A 14,678-nucleotide genomic window follows, 5' to 3' on the forward strand; every position below is an offset into this window, starting at 1 on the left:
TACATGGCAACAGCGAGGGGTTAGTAATTGCAATATCGGTGCATCCAAAATTCAGATTGTACTTTTGAACAAGAGTTACAAACATCTTCCTTTTCCACATAATTCAGTCTGCGGAAAAGCTTAATATAACTGCACAAAATGAAATATCAACAGGGCCAATGAATACCATCAAAATGAATGCAGCATGAAATCCAGAAAATACAAAAGAATGAAAGAAAACAGCAAATCATATTTACATCTGTGACATAAAAAATAAATGTATTGTTCTCTTATTAACCTTTTCAATATCAACTTTACATTGGAGAAGATAATTTAAGAGAGAGGGCAAAAGATATGCGAGCATTTGCTGGCCAAATGTTGTTCTCGCAAAAGGCACAATCCAAGTATCTGTAGAACGTGAAGGGTATGTTCGTGCAAGTGCTCTTAAATTGGCGATGGAAAGTACTGCAGATTCAGAGGTAGCAATATGCTGTTTGTAGCGAACGGCTAAGTTTCTCTGGCACATATGTATTCTCTGGCACATGTGTATTAGGACGTTACACCGCCGCTATTGTCATGTAGCGTTTATTGGCGCGCGTTCAAGTGTGGAATTGTAGATTGCAGGAACGCTAGACAGGATAATACATCTTACAAAATCTCGTGAACAAATCAGCGCACAGATCTCAGGCACACGACATTTCACCATTAGCCAAGAAAGGCTTTTAACTTAAATCATGAATGGGGCGTGACTCTGCTAAGCTCGGTTATGGAAGCGAAAACTTTGTTATGCTTGGAATGATGTATTCCTAATCCTGGTAGGACACATACATTCCACACTCTAGTTCACAAAGCGGAAGCATTATTAGGCATGAGCAGAAACCGTTTGCTGTGTGTTAAACTCCTCCGTAGCTGACTTCCGACTTCAAGGCAACACAGCTGAACCATTGATTCCTGTACTCGAATCCTCTGCAACTGCCTGCGAACCTCAAAGATATCTTTTTGGGTCTAGATGACATGAGGTGTTATGGGAATTTTGAAGGAGGAGGTCTGAAGAGACTAGTGACATGGGCAAGTGATGAGGAGGAGAGAAAGAGTAGGTGGGAAATGGAAGGCTGTATGACATTGTGATTGACAATGCTATATATTTGTGGATATATGTACCGGTACTACGAATAAAGTTCGCTAGATGTGAACAATGAGTTAAGCAGGGTGTGTGTGAAGTAGAAGAAGCGAAGCAGCTGAAGAGGAAGAAGCGAGCTCCGCCGGCTTGGCGCGCTGCATGTAGAAAGAAGAAGCGGGCTGCGCCGGAATTCCCCCCAGAGGTGAAATTTATCGAGTCGATGACTTTGACCCGACAAGGCTAAAAAAACTTTCGGTTTAAAACTACTACATAGAGAAGGCTGATCCAAACCAATGCCACCGGAATTTCGCCTCCGATGCTCTATCAATAACTGAAGGGCTGTTCTATGTTTTATATCTGGAGTTTCCGATGCCTCTATTATAAGCATCATATAACCATTTCTAGAAAGTTCCTTGTGTCCTTTCATATGAGAATACATAAAACAAATTTCAAAAGTACTGCATTTATACAAAATTACCTAATCACTGCTTAGTTGCCCTAATATGGGCGCGAAAAAACTATCGAAAATATAAAAATTAAGATGTTAATTTTCACAAAATTAAATCTTCTTGGGATCTTGAATACGAGAAAATGAAAAACTTTTTTTGTGTTGTTAGTTTTGGGGAGCAAAGTAGCAGCGCAGAAAAACAGTAGCATATAAGGAAAATGAGAATTAATCCATATTATGTGTGTTTTCTCTTCTCAGGCATGAAAAAAAAAGAAATGTTTGGTAGTAAAGCACCCCTTACAGCTCCATTTATCAGCCCTCTACTTTATTATTCTTCATCTAGGCATAAATATTAAGACACAACAGTAGCCATTTTTTTTTAAATAATGAAGTTTTTGTTTTCGTTCTGATACTTTACTACTGCTTATGAAGCCAGCAGGAAAGCGATTGGGAAGAACTGCGTTTTCCGAGACGGAGAGTTCCCACTGAACGACTCTATTTTACTCTTTCCCTCGTACAAATTATCTTATATTATCTTAACTCCACAATATTGGGACATAGGGCCCAAGGCTCAAATACGATGAAATCTTAGGACGAGATCTTGTTGCAGCTATCTGAAAAAAAAAAATTTAGGAGTGCACTTTACTTTTTCTGAAACGTGGGTGCATAAATACTTTACAATAGCTGCTTATTTTTTAGTCGGAGTCGGTTCGCTCGACCAGTAACCTTACGTTAAAAAATACTTATTTTCCATTCACTCTGAACCACTTTATCTGACATTCTATTTAACATTTCTCTTAGAGCACGTCGCCTTTGCTGCCGCTGAGATACACCGCATTGAGCAGGTGGGCCCCTTTGCAAAGTCCACGTCACATCTAGGAAGTCATCGTTCATGATTGTCCGACAGTTTCTTTCGCCATTTGTTTACTTTGTAAGTTCATACAGTGGTTTAGTCGCAAAGAGCACGTAAGAGCAGGGGCATTGTAAACTCGTGTCCGTCAAGGCTTTAGGCTAGTACAGAAAAAAACTTTCTTAGGAGCAGAAACGGCCCAAAAGTGGTTTTGACAAGATTTCAACTTCCAATCAACAGAGTGTAGGTATACTCTACGAGATGAAAATAAAAATGCTAAATCAAAAGGCGAAATTCTCGAAATGAAATGATTCGTCATGATAAAATGCTGAACCAGAAACTGCTTATGCTTCAGAACGGAGAAATAAATATCCCACACAGAACCAAAGTAATACCATAAGGGTGAGAAAATATCCAAGATTATTGAACAAATCTTGTTACATGCTGTACGCTTCCAGCGAAGCAAGGAATTGCCGCAGCGCTATGCTTCGTTGTGAATATTCAGTTAAGTACTTAAAACACATGATCGGAAGTTCCCGCCTTGTAAAACTTTGATGAAAACTTGTCTGTCAGCCAGATTGCAAGAACAGTAGGGCAGTATTCTTAGATCCAGCTACGACAACTGGGAAAGCCTACCTTCAAGAACATTGTTGTCCATATCGAGACCTTTCTGCATGTTTGTGTTCCTCAGGATATTCCCGCAATTGACGCTTCGTTATTTCGAAGTGGGTTATAGCACTCATAGGATATTATTTTGACACCCAATGTTTCCAGCAGGGCGAAACAAAATTTTACGCCGGTTTCAGCTTTCCCCTTCATGGATCACTGCCCTGTTGCGGCTGAGGGGCTTGCGAAACTCGATGAAGTCGTAAGCTCTGCTGCGTAGGGCCACCCAAGATAGACAGGTCACGGCAGAGAGTTCTGACAAAATATGATTCACTGGAGAAGGTAATGGCAACCCACTCCAGTATTTCCTGCCGTGAAAACCCTGTGGCCAGTCACAATACCATTAATGATATGGCGCCGGAAGATGAGCCCCCAGGTTGAAAGGCGTCCCACATGTTACTGGGGAGGAACGAAGGGCGATTCCTAGTAGCTCCAGGACGAATGAAGCGGCTGGGCTAAAGCCAAAAGGACGCTCAGCTGTGGATGTGTCGGGAAGCGACCGGAAAGTCCGATGTTGCAAGGAGATATATCACATAGCAACATGAAATGTAAGATCTATGACCCAAGGTAAACTGGATGTCGTCAAGCGAGAAATGAAGAGATTGAACATTGATATCTTGGGTATCAGCGACCTCAAGTGGACCGGAATGGGAGAATTTAACTCCGGCGACCATTATGTCTTTTATTGTGGGCACGAAGCCAAGAGAAGGAATGGGGTCGCACTCATAGTAAACAGAATAATGGGCAAAGCAGTGCTAGGGTACAACCCCAAAAACGACCGAATGATTTCACTTCGGATCCTAGGTCACCCTTTAAACATAACAGTTATCCAAGTCTATGCACCGACCACTACTGCTGAAGAAGCTGCCGTTGAGAGATTTTATGCGGACCTACAATGCCTTTTAGACCTCACCCCATCATCAGACGTCGTTTTTCGCATAGGAGACTGGAATGCTAAGGTCGGGAATGAAGAAATATCCGGAATTACAGGAGAGTTCGGTCTTGGTGAGTCAAATGAAACTGGGCAGAGGCTAGTAGAGTTTAGGCAAGAAAACAACCTGACCATAGCGAATACTCATTTTCAACAGCACAAGAGGCGCCTGTACACATGGACTTCACCGGACGGTCTGTACAGGAATCAGATCGATTATATTCTTTGCCGGCAGAGATGGAGAAGCGCTATACAAGCAGTAAAAACAAGGCCTGCGGCCGATTGTGGCACCGATCATCAGCTTCTTGTTGCCAAAATTAAGCTTCGATTGAGGAAAACACAGAAAACTAGAAGGCCTTTCAGGTATGATCTGAATCAAATTCCATTAGAATATGCTGTGAAAGTGAGGAATCGATTTCAAGAATTAAATCTAGAAGACAAAGAGCCCGAAGTGACGTGGACTGATGTTCGTGATATAATACAAGAAGTTGCTACTAAGGTAGTTCCAAAGCAAAAGAAATGCAAGAAAGCAAACTGGTTATCTGAAGAGGCTTTGCAAATAGCTGAGGAAAGGAGGATGGCTAAAGTTATGGGGGAAAGAGAAAGATAAAAGGTTCTCAATGCGGATTTTCAGAAAATAACAAGGAGAGATAAGAATGCCTTCCTGAACATACAGTGCCAAGTAGTTGAGGACCGCCGCCAATTAAGGAACACAAGAGCTCTCTATAAGACAATCAAAGATATCAAAGGAAGCTTCTGTGCTAAGCTGGGCGTGATAAAGGACAAACGAGGCAAGGACCTCACTGAAGCCTCAGAGATAAAGATGAGGGAGCAGGAATACACAGAAGAACTGTACAAGAATGACCCGAACGTGCAAACCCAACATAAGACGGTTGTGATTACTGATCTCGAGCCGGGCATCCCGAAGAGTGAAGTTGAACGGGCCTTAGCCGGCCTTGCTGAGAACAAAGCTAGCGGAATTCATGGCATTCCAGCTCAGTTGCTTCAAAACCTCAAGCATGAAGATGCTGTTAACGTTCTGTATGAATTATATCAGCAAATTTGGACAACCATGCAGTGGCCACAGATTTGGAGGAGGTCAGTTTACATCCCCATTCCAAAGAAAGGCAGAGCTAAAGATTGTTCCAACTACCGCACGATCGCGCTTATTTCACATGCTAGCAAGGTGATGTTGAAAATCCTCCAAGGTAGGCTGCAGCAGTATGTGGATCGGGAGCTTCCGGACGTGCAAGCTGGGTTTCGCAAGGGCAGAGGAACTAGAGACCAAGTTGCCAACCTTCGCTGGATCATGGAAAAAACAAGAGAGTTCCAGAAACCCATCTACTTCTGCTTTATTGATTATGCGAAAGCCTTTGACTGCGTAGGTCACAGCAGATTGTGGCAAGCTCTCCAAGAGATGGGAGTTCCAATTCACCTCATCTGTCTCCTCAGGAACCTGTATGAAGGGCAAGAGGCCACAGTTAGACCTGGGCATGGTCTTACTGGTTGGTTTCCGATTGAGAAAGGAGTAAGGCAAGGCTGCATACCGTCGCCCTGCCTATTTAACCTATATGCAGAGTGCATCATGAGGGAGGCCGGTCTGGACGAGTCTTCAGCTGGAGTGAAGATTACTGGAAAACGCATCAACAACCTTAGATATGCGGAGGATACCACTTTAATGGCAGAAAGTGAAGTGGAACTCAAGAGACTTCTGATGCGCGTACAAGGAAGAGAGTGAGGAGTTTAGGCTTAAACTGAACATTAAAAAGACAAAGATCATAGCGTCTTGCTCTATCAAGTCCTGGAGCATCAAGGTACAAGAAGTGGAAGCTGTGACAGATTTTCTCTTCTTGGGCTCCAAGATTACCTCGGAAGGAGACTGCAGCCAAGAAATTAGGAGACGCCTGCTTCTGGGAAAGAGAGCAATGGTTAGCCTTTACCGCCTAGTAAAGAGCGGAGACATTAGTTTGCCAACCAAGATCCGTATAACTCGTGCTATGGTCTTTCCAGTGTTGATGTATGGATGCGAGAGTTGGACTGTGAAAAAGGCTGACCGCCGAATAATTGACGCGTTTGAATTGTGGTGCTGGCGAAGACTCTTGAGAGTTCCTTGGACTGCCAGAAGATCAAATCAGTAGATATTGTCGACCATAAACCCTGACTGCTCATTGGAGGGTCAAATTTTAAAGTTATAGGACGGCTACTTGGGGCATCTGATGAGAAGAGAGGAGTCGTTGGAGAAAGATTTGATGTTGGGAAAAGTTGAGGGTCGCCGGAGAATGGGTAGGCAGCGAACGCGATGGTTAGAAGGCATCCTCGAGGCACTGCAGATGAAGTTATGTGATGTTAGGAAGATAGTGAGAGACCGGAAAGCGTGGCGTGACATGGTCCATAGGGTCACGAAGAGTCGGACACGGCTGAACGACTGAACTGAACTCCAACGTTTACAGCATTCAAAATATGTTTAATTATTGGAGATTTATTCCATGAATATTACCCTCTTGTTTTGTTTAAATCCAATAGGGGCATGTTATCCTCTTTTAATATTGTTCTTTTACATTTGACGTCATTTAGTAATATTTTAATGTCAGGTTGCTAACTCAAGGTGACCGTTCAAAATAGCATTTGCTCACTTCTCCATCTTTGTTGACCAGAGTCTGGACAACTTAGTCTGGACAAAGGGTCGGAATATTTATACACCGAATGCCCTACTATTATGACCTACTGCTAATGTCAATTGTATTGTTAATGATTCCCGTATTTTATTATGAAGATATTTTATGCTGAAATCAAAGCGACTACGATGTCGTTTTCTTTTTGTGCGTGGTCTTGTGGCCTGTAAAATGTATAAAGCCTTGTTTTCGAAGGTACTGCCTTGTGCTTTCAATGTGTTTTAAAAATTATGATTCCCTTCGCGGTGATTCTTTTTGTGCCAGTAATATTTACGCAAGGTAAGAAAATGATTTGAATATTACGTGTTAAACTCTTACGTTGTACATTAAAATGTTTGAAATTTTGCCATAGCCTTTTGCTGTTGCGTAGTGCACCCTTTGTAGTGATTACTTCATCATGAGGGCTATCAGATTAGAATTTCTGATCGACCATAGTTAAAGACAATAAATTTGTATCTCCTGGAACCCCTTATCTTTGGCGAGCCCCTTCTCACAGGTTTATGTAACTAGGGACATTTTCAGTTTGTTTTCTCTATATCACACGTTGTCCCTTCCTTCCTGAAACCAGTGTGGCGGTCAATCCATGGTCTGTATCATCTCTAGCGTGTGTTGCAGTCGTGGTGGCCTTGACAGCTGCTGTGGCTTTTTCAGGTCAGATATTGGCACCTAGTGTGAAATTTCTCTAGCCTAGGTATACTTTTCGAGGAAACCATTGTGCTTAAGTCTGCACGTGATGGTTATCGGCTTTTCAGGCATGGACACACAGCCCCATATGAGTGGAGTTTTTTCGGGATCTCCCCTCTGCATAAGCAGCTGTGTGTCGTCTTTGAATCTCAGTATGGCTATACCGCAGATCCGGACCATGAAAAGGAAATAACAAGAAGAATAAGATTGGGATGGAGCGTATTTGGCAAGCACTCGAGATTATGACTAGCAGCTTACCGGTATCGCTCAAGAGGAAAGTATACAACAGTTGCATCTTGCCTGTAGTCACCTATGGGACTGAAACGTGGAGACTAACCAAGAGAGTTCTACTTAAGTTGAGGACAACCCAGAGGGCTATGGAACGAAAAATGGTAGGGGTAACATTAAGAGATAGAAAGCGTGCAGAGTGGGTCAGAGAAATAACTCAAGTTGCCGACATTCTAGTTGAAATTAAGTGGAAGAAATGGACATGGGCAGGACATGTAGTGCGAAGAGAGGATAACCGATGGTCGCTGAGGGTAACAAACTGGATTCCAAGGGAAGGAAAGCGTAGCAGGGGGCGGCAGAAAGTTAGGGGGGCGGATGAAATTAAGAAGTTCGCAGGGGTCAAGTGGATGCAGCTAGCACAGAACCGGGTTAAGTGGAGAAATATGGGAGAGGCCTTCGCCCTGCAGTGGGTATAATCAGGCTGATGATGATGATGATGAAGATGATGGCTATACAGATGTCGGTTGCAGTGGCGAGAGTAAATACTAGTAATTTGTATTTGTGCGCGGGTCTTGTCGCCAGATTTGGCGCCGCTCAGAACCCTCCACACAATAGTCACGTATATCTGTTCATAATCGCTACAAATCCATATTATTTCATCGAAATATTATTAAATGCATCATAGCTAATGTGTATGTTCAGTAGATATATACAATAGTAATAAGTGTGAATGCCCTAAATTGTTGTGAACATCATAATTATGTTGAGACTTTAATTAAGGGCAAACGTATTACACATCCCTTTAGCTTCTGCCAGTGATGCTTTAAATAAGTTGTAAATACACGTCATCGGCACTTCATAAACGATATATCCTCCTGCCCCGGTGAAATTTTCATGGTAACATCGTCGAAGACGAGCAATCTCAATCTAACCGCTTTTCGGTATTTGAAGTGGACTTTACGCAGAAGTAGTTAACTGAGATGCATGTATATGTAAGCAATTTTTCGCAACATTCCCTTTACCTGCATACTCACGTGAAGAACAGGTAAGGTCTCTTTGGCCTCTCTTGAACCAAGTTTCAGAGTGCAAGGAGAGAGCGTCAAAAGGTAACATCCTCTTTGTTTGATAGCAGAGTTGCAGGCTCGAGCGCTCTCTGAGAAAGTAAACTATGGTAACTTTCGCACTTCGGATGCACATTTCCTAGGATCACAGCGTACATGAACGAGAAATGTGATTGTTCAACAAGTCAGCATCAACAATAGCCCACTTATTTCCTTCTGGCAAGTTCATTGGCCACACACGCTGTATTTCGTGTGGAACTAAATTTCGGTATCCATAATATACTATTCTATAAAGACCCTCAATGCTCATCCTACGATGCTTCGAAACCAGTGAGAGCAATTCGACTTGCTATTGCGCGAAGACGCGTGGCCTCCTGCTACTGTTACGCCATTGTATAGTATTGGTAGCTTTTCGGACAGATTAAAAAAAATTGCCGCTGAAAGGGTGAAAGCCTTTTTGTAGCGAGAGCTACATTATCCGCGGTCTCGCTATTTCGCTGTGCCTGTCCTTGGCTGTCCGAAGTGCGAAGAAAGAATTAGCTGGGGTTTAGTTTTCGGGTGAGCTTGGAGTTACTCAAGAGCTATCTGCACTGCTACGGTTAGGTTCGGCTTGAAAGTAGAGACATGGCTTTAGTGTATAGTTGTTTACTCTAAGATTTCAGCTTTATTTGTTCTAGGGGACACGTTTCTCATGATTAAAGGGCGATGAGGAGGCGAAAGCTCCTTTTGCAGGGTGGTCCGAAGCCCTCCACTACAGCAGCTAGTTCTCTCAATTTTCACTCCTACCTTCGTGATGACGCGATGGCGTAAGCTACCAGCCAACATAAAATGCCCCATTTCAGCCAGCCGTATGAACGGGCCTGCGTGGCGTAGGAATAACATGAATGCAAGGGCTTTGGCAGGCTTATTCCGATATCACCCTCCCATATGAAAATTGAGGCCCGAGTTGGCAGCTCCTGCCAAACCTAAGGTCAGGAAGCCCTACGTAGAGTTAGTGCTCGGCACATGTCACCTGCCAGCTGCTACCTGCCACGACTTCTTCTTTCTTCGCTCTTCGGAGAAGCATGTCGCTAGGCAGCATAGAGTGTTTCGCACTGGTTTTCTGAAAAATGAGTGTGCCTGCGCTGCTTAGACATTGCATTTGCGTTCAGGCATCGATGTTTTTGGGGTCTGCCATCAACAGCCAGTGGAAACAATTAAGATCAGTAAGTTGTCCCCTTACGTAGGTAGCATAAACTAGTTAACGGTACCAGCTTTGACAGTCAACCGAGAGCACCACGCAAAAACACCAGCGTACAATGACCTACATACGTCCTAATAATGCGCCTGCACTTGAATGCGTTCTCTCATGGCATATGAAGAGCAGTAGCGCAGCAATAGACTCACGACAATCTTCTGAAGACAGCAAATGGCTGTTTAACTTTTACTCAGTTTTGTACTTCGTTTTTCTAGCAATAATAATGTATCTAATATGAACCCCGTTCATCTTATCTCATAATTACCCTAATTCTAAAACATGCCTGTTGAACCCCTCTATAACGAAAGCCCTCAAGAACGAAATTCTCGCGACAACGAAAAATTCTGGCGCCCCCGGCGAACTCCCATAGGGTTCAATGCATTTGTCCCCTCTCAACAGCGAAGGGTTTTTAAAAAGCAGTCCCGCATTAACGAAAGTTTGAGGTAGTGATCTGCAACATTTTTTCGGCACATCAGCCAATCGGGAACATAGAATGGGCGAAACTGTAGCAGCACACTCATCCGACAAGTCGAGCCCGTTCATTTCACCTGCCAACAAGCACCGGCGCAGCCATTTTTGTTTACTTTCGGTTGGTTCGGTAATGATGATGATAGCAAAGCATTTTTTTTTTGCCCGCTGAAAGCGGCTTTTTGCTAGCCTGTCTGTTGGCCACTACGCATGTATGTGATGTTTCACGCCACGTGACGACACCGCCGGCCAACCGGGGAAGAGAAAGGAACCTCCTTTTTTTCCTTCATAGATCACTGCCTTGTCGTGGCGGAGGGGCTTGCGAAACTCGATGAAGTCGTGAGCTCTGCTGTGTAGGGCCACCCAAGATAGACAGGTCACGGCAGAGAGTTCTGACAAGTTCTGAGAGTTCTGATGTGATTCACTGGAGAAGGTAATAGCAACCCACTCCAGCATTTCCTGCCAAGAAAACCCTATGGCCAGTCACAATACCATTAATGATATGGCGCCGGAAGATGAGCCCCCCAGGTTGGAAGGCGTCCCACATGTTACTGGCGATGAACAAAGGGCGATTCCTAGTAGCTCCAGGACGAATGAAGCGGCTGGGCTAAAGCCAAAAGGACGCTCAGTTGTGGATGTGTCGGGAACCGACCGGAAAGTCCGATGTTGCAAGGAGATGTATCACATAGCAACATGGAATGTAAGATCTATGACACAAGCTAAACTGGATATCGTCAAGCGAGAAATGGACAGATTGAACATTGATATCTTGGGTATCAGCGAGCTCAAGTGGACCGGAATGGGAGAATTTAACTCCGGCGACCATTATGTCTTTTATTGTGGGCACGAATCCAAGAGAACGAATGGGGTCGCTCTCATAGTAAACAGAAGAATGGGTAAAGCAGTGCTAGGGTACAACCCCCAAAACGACCGAATGATTTCACTTCGGATCCAAGGTCACCCTTTCAACATAACAGTTATCCAAGTCTATGCACCGACCACTACTGCTGAAAAAGCTGATGTTGAGAGATTTTATGCGGACATACAATGCCTTTTAGACCGCACCCCATCATCAGACGTCGTTTTTCTCATAGGAGACTGGAATGCTAAGGTAGGGAGTGAAGAAATATCCGGAATTACAGGCAAGTTCGGTCTTGGTGAGCCAAATGAAGCTGGGCAGAGGCTAGTAGAGTTTTGTCAAGAAAACAACCTGACCATAGCGAATACTCATTTTCAACAGCACAAGAGGCGCCTGTACACATGGACTTCACCGGACGGTCTGTACAGGAATCAGATCGATTATATTATTTGCCGGCAGAGATGGAGAAGCGCTATACAAGCAGTAAAAACAAGGCCTGGGGCCGATTGTGGCACCGATCATCAGCTTCTTGTTGCCAAGATTAGGCTTCGATTGAGGAAAATGCAGAAAACTAGAAGGCCTTTCAGGTATAATCTGGATCAAGTTCCATTAGAATATGCTGTGGAAGTGAGGAATCGATTTCAAGAATTAGATCTAGAAGACAAAGAGCCCGAAGAGATGTGGGCTGATGTTCGCGATATAATACAAGAAGTTGCTACTAAGGTAGTTCCAAAGCAAAAGAAGTGCGAGAAAGCAATCTGGTTATCTGAAGAGGCTTTGCAAATAGCTGAGGAAAGGAGGATGGCAAAAGTTATGGGGGAAAGAGAAAGATACAAGGTTCTCAAAGTGGATTTTCAGAAAATAGCAAGGAGAGATAAGAATGCCTTCCTGAACATACAGTGCCAAGCAGTTGAGGACGACAGCCAATTAAGGAACACAAGAGCTCTGTATAAGACAATCAAAGAGATCAAAGGAAGCTTCTGTGCTAAGCTGGGCATGATAAAGGACAAACAAGGCAAGGACCTCACTGAAGCCGCAGAGATAAAGAAGAGGTGGCAGGAATACGCAGAAGAACTGTACAAGAAGGACCCGAATGTGCAAACCCGACATAAGACGGTTGTGATCACTGATCTCGAGCCGGGCATCCTGAAGAGGGAAGTTGAATGGGCCTTAGCCAGCCTTGCTAAGAACAAAGCTAGCGGAATTGATGGCATTCCAGCTGAGTTGCTTCAAAACCTCAACCATGACGCTGTTAACATTCTGCACACATTATGTCAGAAGATTTGGACAACCCTGCAGTGGCCACAGGATTGGAGGAGGTCAGTTTACATCCCCATTCCAAAGAAAGGCAGTGCCAAAGATTGTTCCAACTACCGCACGATCGCGCTTATTTCGCATGCTAGCAAGGTGATGTTGAAAATCCTCCAAGGTAGGCTGCAGCAGTATGTGGATCGGGAGCTTCCGGGCGTGCAAGCTGGGTTTCGCAAGGGCAGAGGAACTAGAGACCAAGTTGCCAACCTTCGCTGGATCATGGAAAAAGCAAGAGAGTTCCAGAAACCCATCTACTTCTGCTTTATTGATTATGCGAAAGCGTTTGACTGCGTAGATCACAGCAGATTGTGGCAAGCTCTCCAAGAGATGGGAGTTCCAATTCACTTCATCTGTCTCCTCAGGAGCCTGTATGAAGGGCAAGAGGCCACAGTCAGAACTGGGCATGGTCCTACTGATTGGTTTCCGATTGAGAAAGGAGTGAGGCAAGGCTGCATACTGTCGCCCTGCCTATTTAACCTATATGCAGAGTGCATCATGAGGAAGGCCGGTCTGGACGAGTCTTCAGCTGGAGTGAAGATTGCTGGAAAACGTATCAACAACCTTAGATATGCGGATGATACCACTTTAATGGCAGAAAGTGAAGCGGAACTCAAGGGACTTCTGATGCACGTACAAGAAGAGAGTGAGAAGTTTGGGCTAACTGAACATTAAAAAGACAAAGATCATGGCGTCTTGCCCTATCAAGTCCTGGAGCATCAAGGGACAAGAAGTGGAAGCTGTGGCAGATTTTCTTTTCTTGGGCTCCAAGATTACCTCGGAAGGAGACTGCAGCCATGAAATTAGGAGACGCCTGCTTCTGGGAAAGAGAGCAATGGTTAGCCTTGACCGCCTAGTGAAGAGCAGAGACATTAGTCTGCCAACCAAGATCCGTATAACTCGTGCTATGGTCTTTCCAGTTGTGATGTATGGATGCGAGAGTTGGACTGTGAAAAAGGCTGACCGCCGAAGAATTGACGCGTTTAAATTGTGGTGCTGGCGAAGACTCTTGAGAGTTCCTTGGACTGCCAGAAGATCAAATCAGTCAATATTGTCGACCAGAAACCCTGACTGCTCATTGGAGGGTCAAATTCTAAAGTCAAAGCTCAGCTACTTTGGTCATCTGATGAGAAGAGAGGAGTCGCTTGAGAAAGATTTGATGTTGGGAAAGTTTGAGGGTCGCCGGAGAAGGGGTAGGCAGCGAACGCGATGGTTAGATGGCATCCTCGAGGCACTGCAGATGAAGTTATGTGATGTTAGGAAGATAGTGAGAGACCGGAAAGCGTGGCGTGACATGGTCAATAGGGTCACGAAGAGTCGGACACGACTGCACGACTGAACTGAACTGAGTGCGCCGACCACGCGACCACGCTATCTCGCCGATCTCGCCATCCGCCTTGTGCCGCTCGCGACTTGCCTGTGTACAGTGTTTTTTTTTTTTTTTTTTACTGTCGGAAACATGCCGCCTCCTGTAAAGAAGCGCAAGTTTTTGACGCTGCAGGAAAAGGCTGCAATTATCGCCGAAGCTAAAAAAGGCAGGAAGAAGACTGATAGTGCGGAGGAGTTCGATATCCCGTGCAGCTCGCTTTCTACGATTCTGAAATCAAGGAATGGCATCATGGCGGCACTCCAGAACGGCGCGCGCGCTAAGAACAAGACTTTGGCAGCGCCGGTCCACGAAGACATGGACAAAGCCGTATTTCAGTGGTTCCTGGACAAGAGAGCGAACAAGGTGCCTTTGTCCGGAAGCCTCCTGCAGCAAAAGGCGATTGACTACGCGTGCATTCTGGGGCACGACAACTTTAAGGCGAGTGCCGGATGGCTAAGTCGATTTAAAGCGCGGCACTGCATCGTCGCCAAAGTGTTGCCGGGGGAGTGTGCGAGCGTAGACTCTGAAGCAGCATCTTCCTGGATGGAGAAAAGTTACGAAGGCATAATGGACGAGTATGAGCCCTCAGAAATTTATAATGCGGACGAAACGGGCTTCTTCTGTGAAATGTTGCCTTCAAAAACGCTAGACCTGAAAGGAAAAAAATGCCATGGAGGCAAGCTGAGCAAAAAGCGGGTCACCATTCTTTTATGCTCAAACATGGATGGATTTGACAAGCGTCCCCTCCTCGTGGTCGGCCGGAGTAAGACTCCACGGTGTTTTAAACGTAACCGAAAG

The 14,678-nt window shown here is 44.7% G+C and overlaps 1 protein-coding gene across 2 annotated transcripts in view; it reads left to right on the forward strand.

The window, feature by feature from the left end:
- Positions 1-6,831: 6,831 nt before the first annotated feature.
- Positions 6,832-14,678, forward strand: part of LOC146173983 (venom metalloproteinase Antarease-like) — a 52,720-nt gene continuing 44,873 nt past the window's right edge. For both annotated transcript variants that reach the window (XM_084585049.1, XM_084585050.1), the window contains exon 1: positions 6,832-6,945. In XM_084585049.1, the coding sequence (XP_084441175.1) occupies positions 6,897-6,945 (49 nt within the window). In that variant the 5' untranslated portion in view covers positions 6,832-6,896. The remainder of the gene's footprint in view (positions 6,946-14,678) is intronic.

This window comes from Amblyomma maculatum, chromosome 11, assembly GCF_055883805.1.
Source record: "Amblyomma maculatum isolate TAMU_Amacu chromosome 11, ASM5588380v1, whole genome shotgun sequence".
NCBI lineage: Eukaryota > Metazoa > Arthropoda > Arachnida > Ixodida > Ixodidae > Amblyomma > Amblyomma maculatum.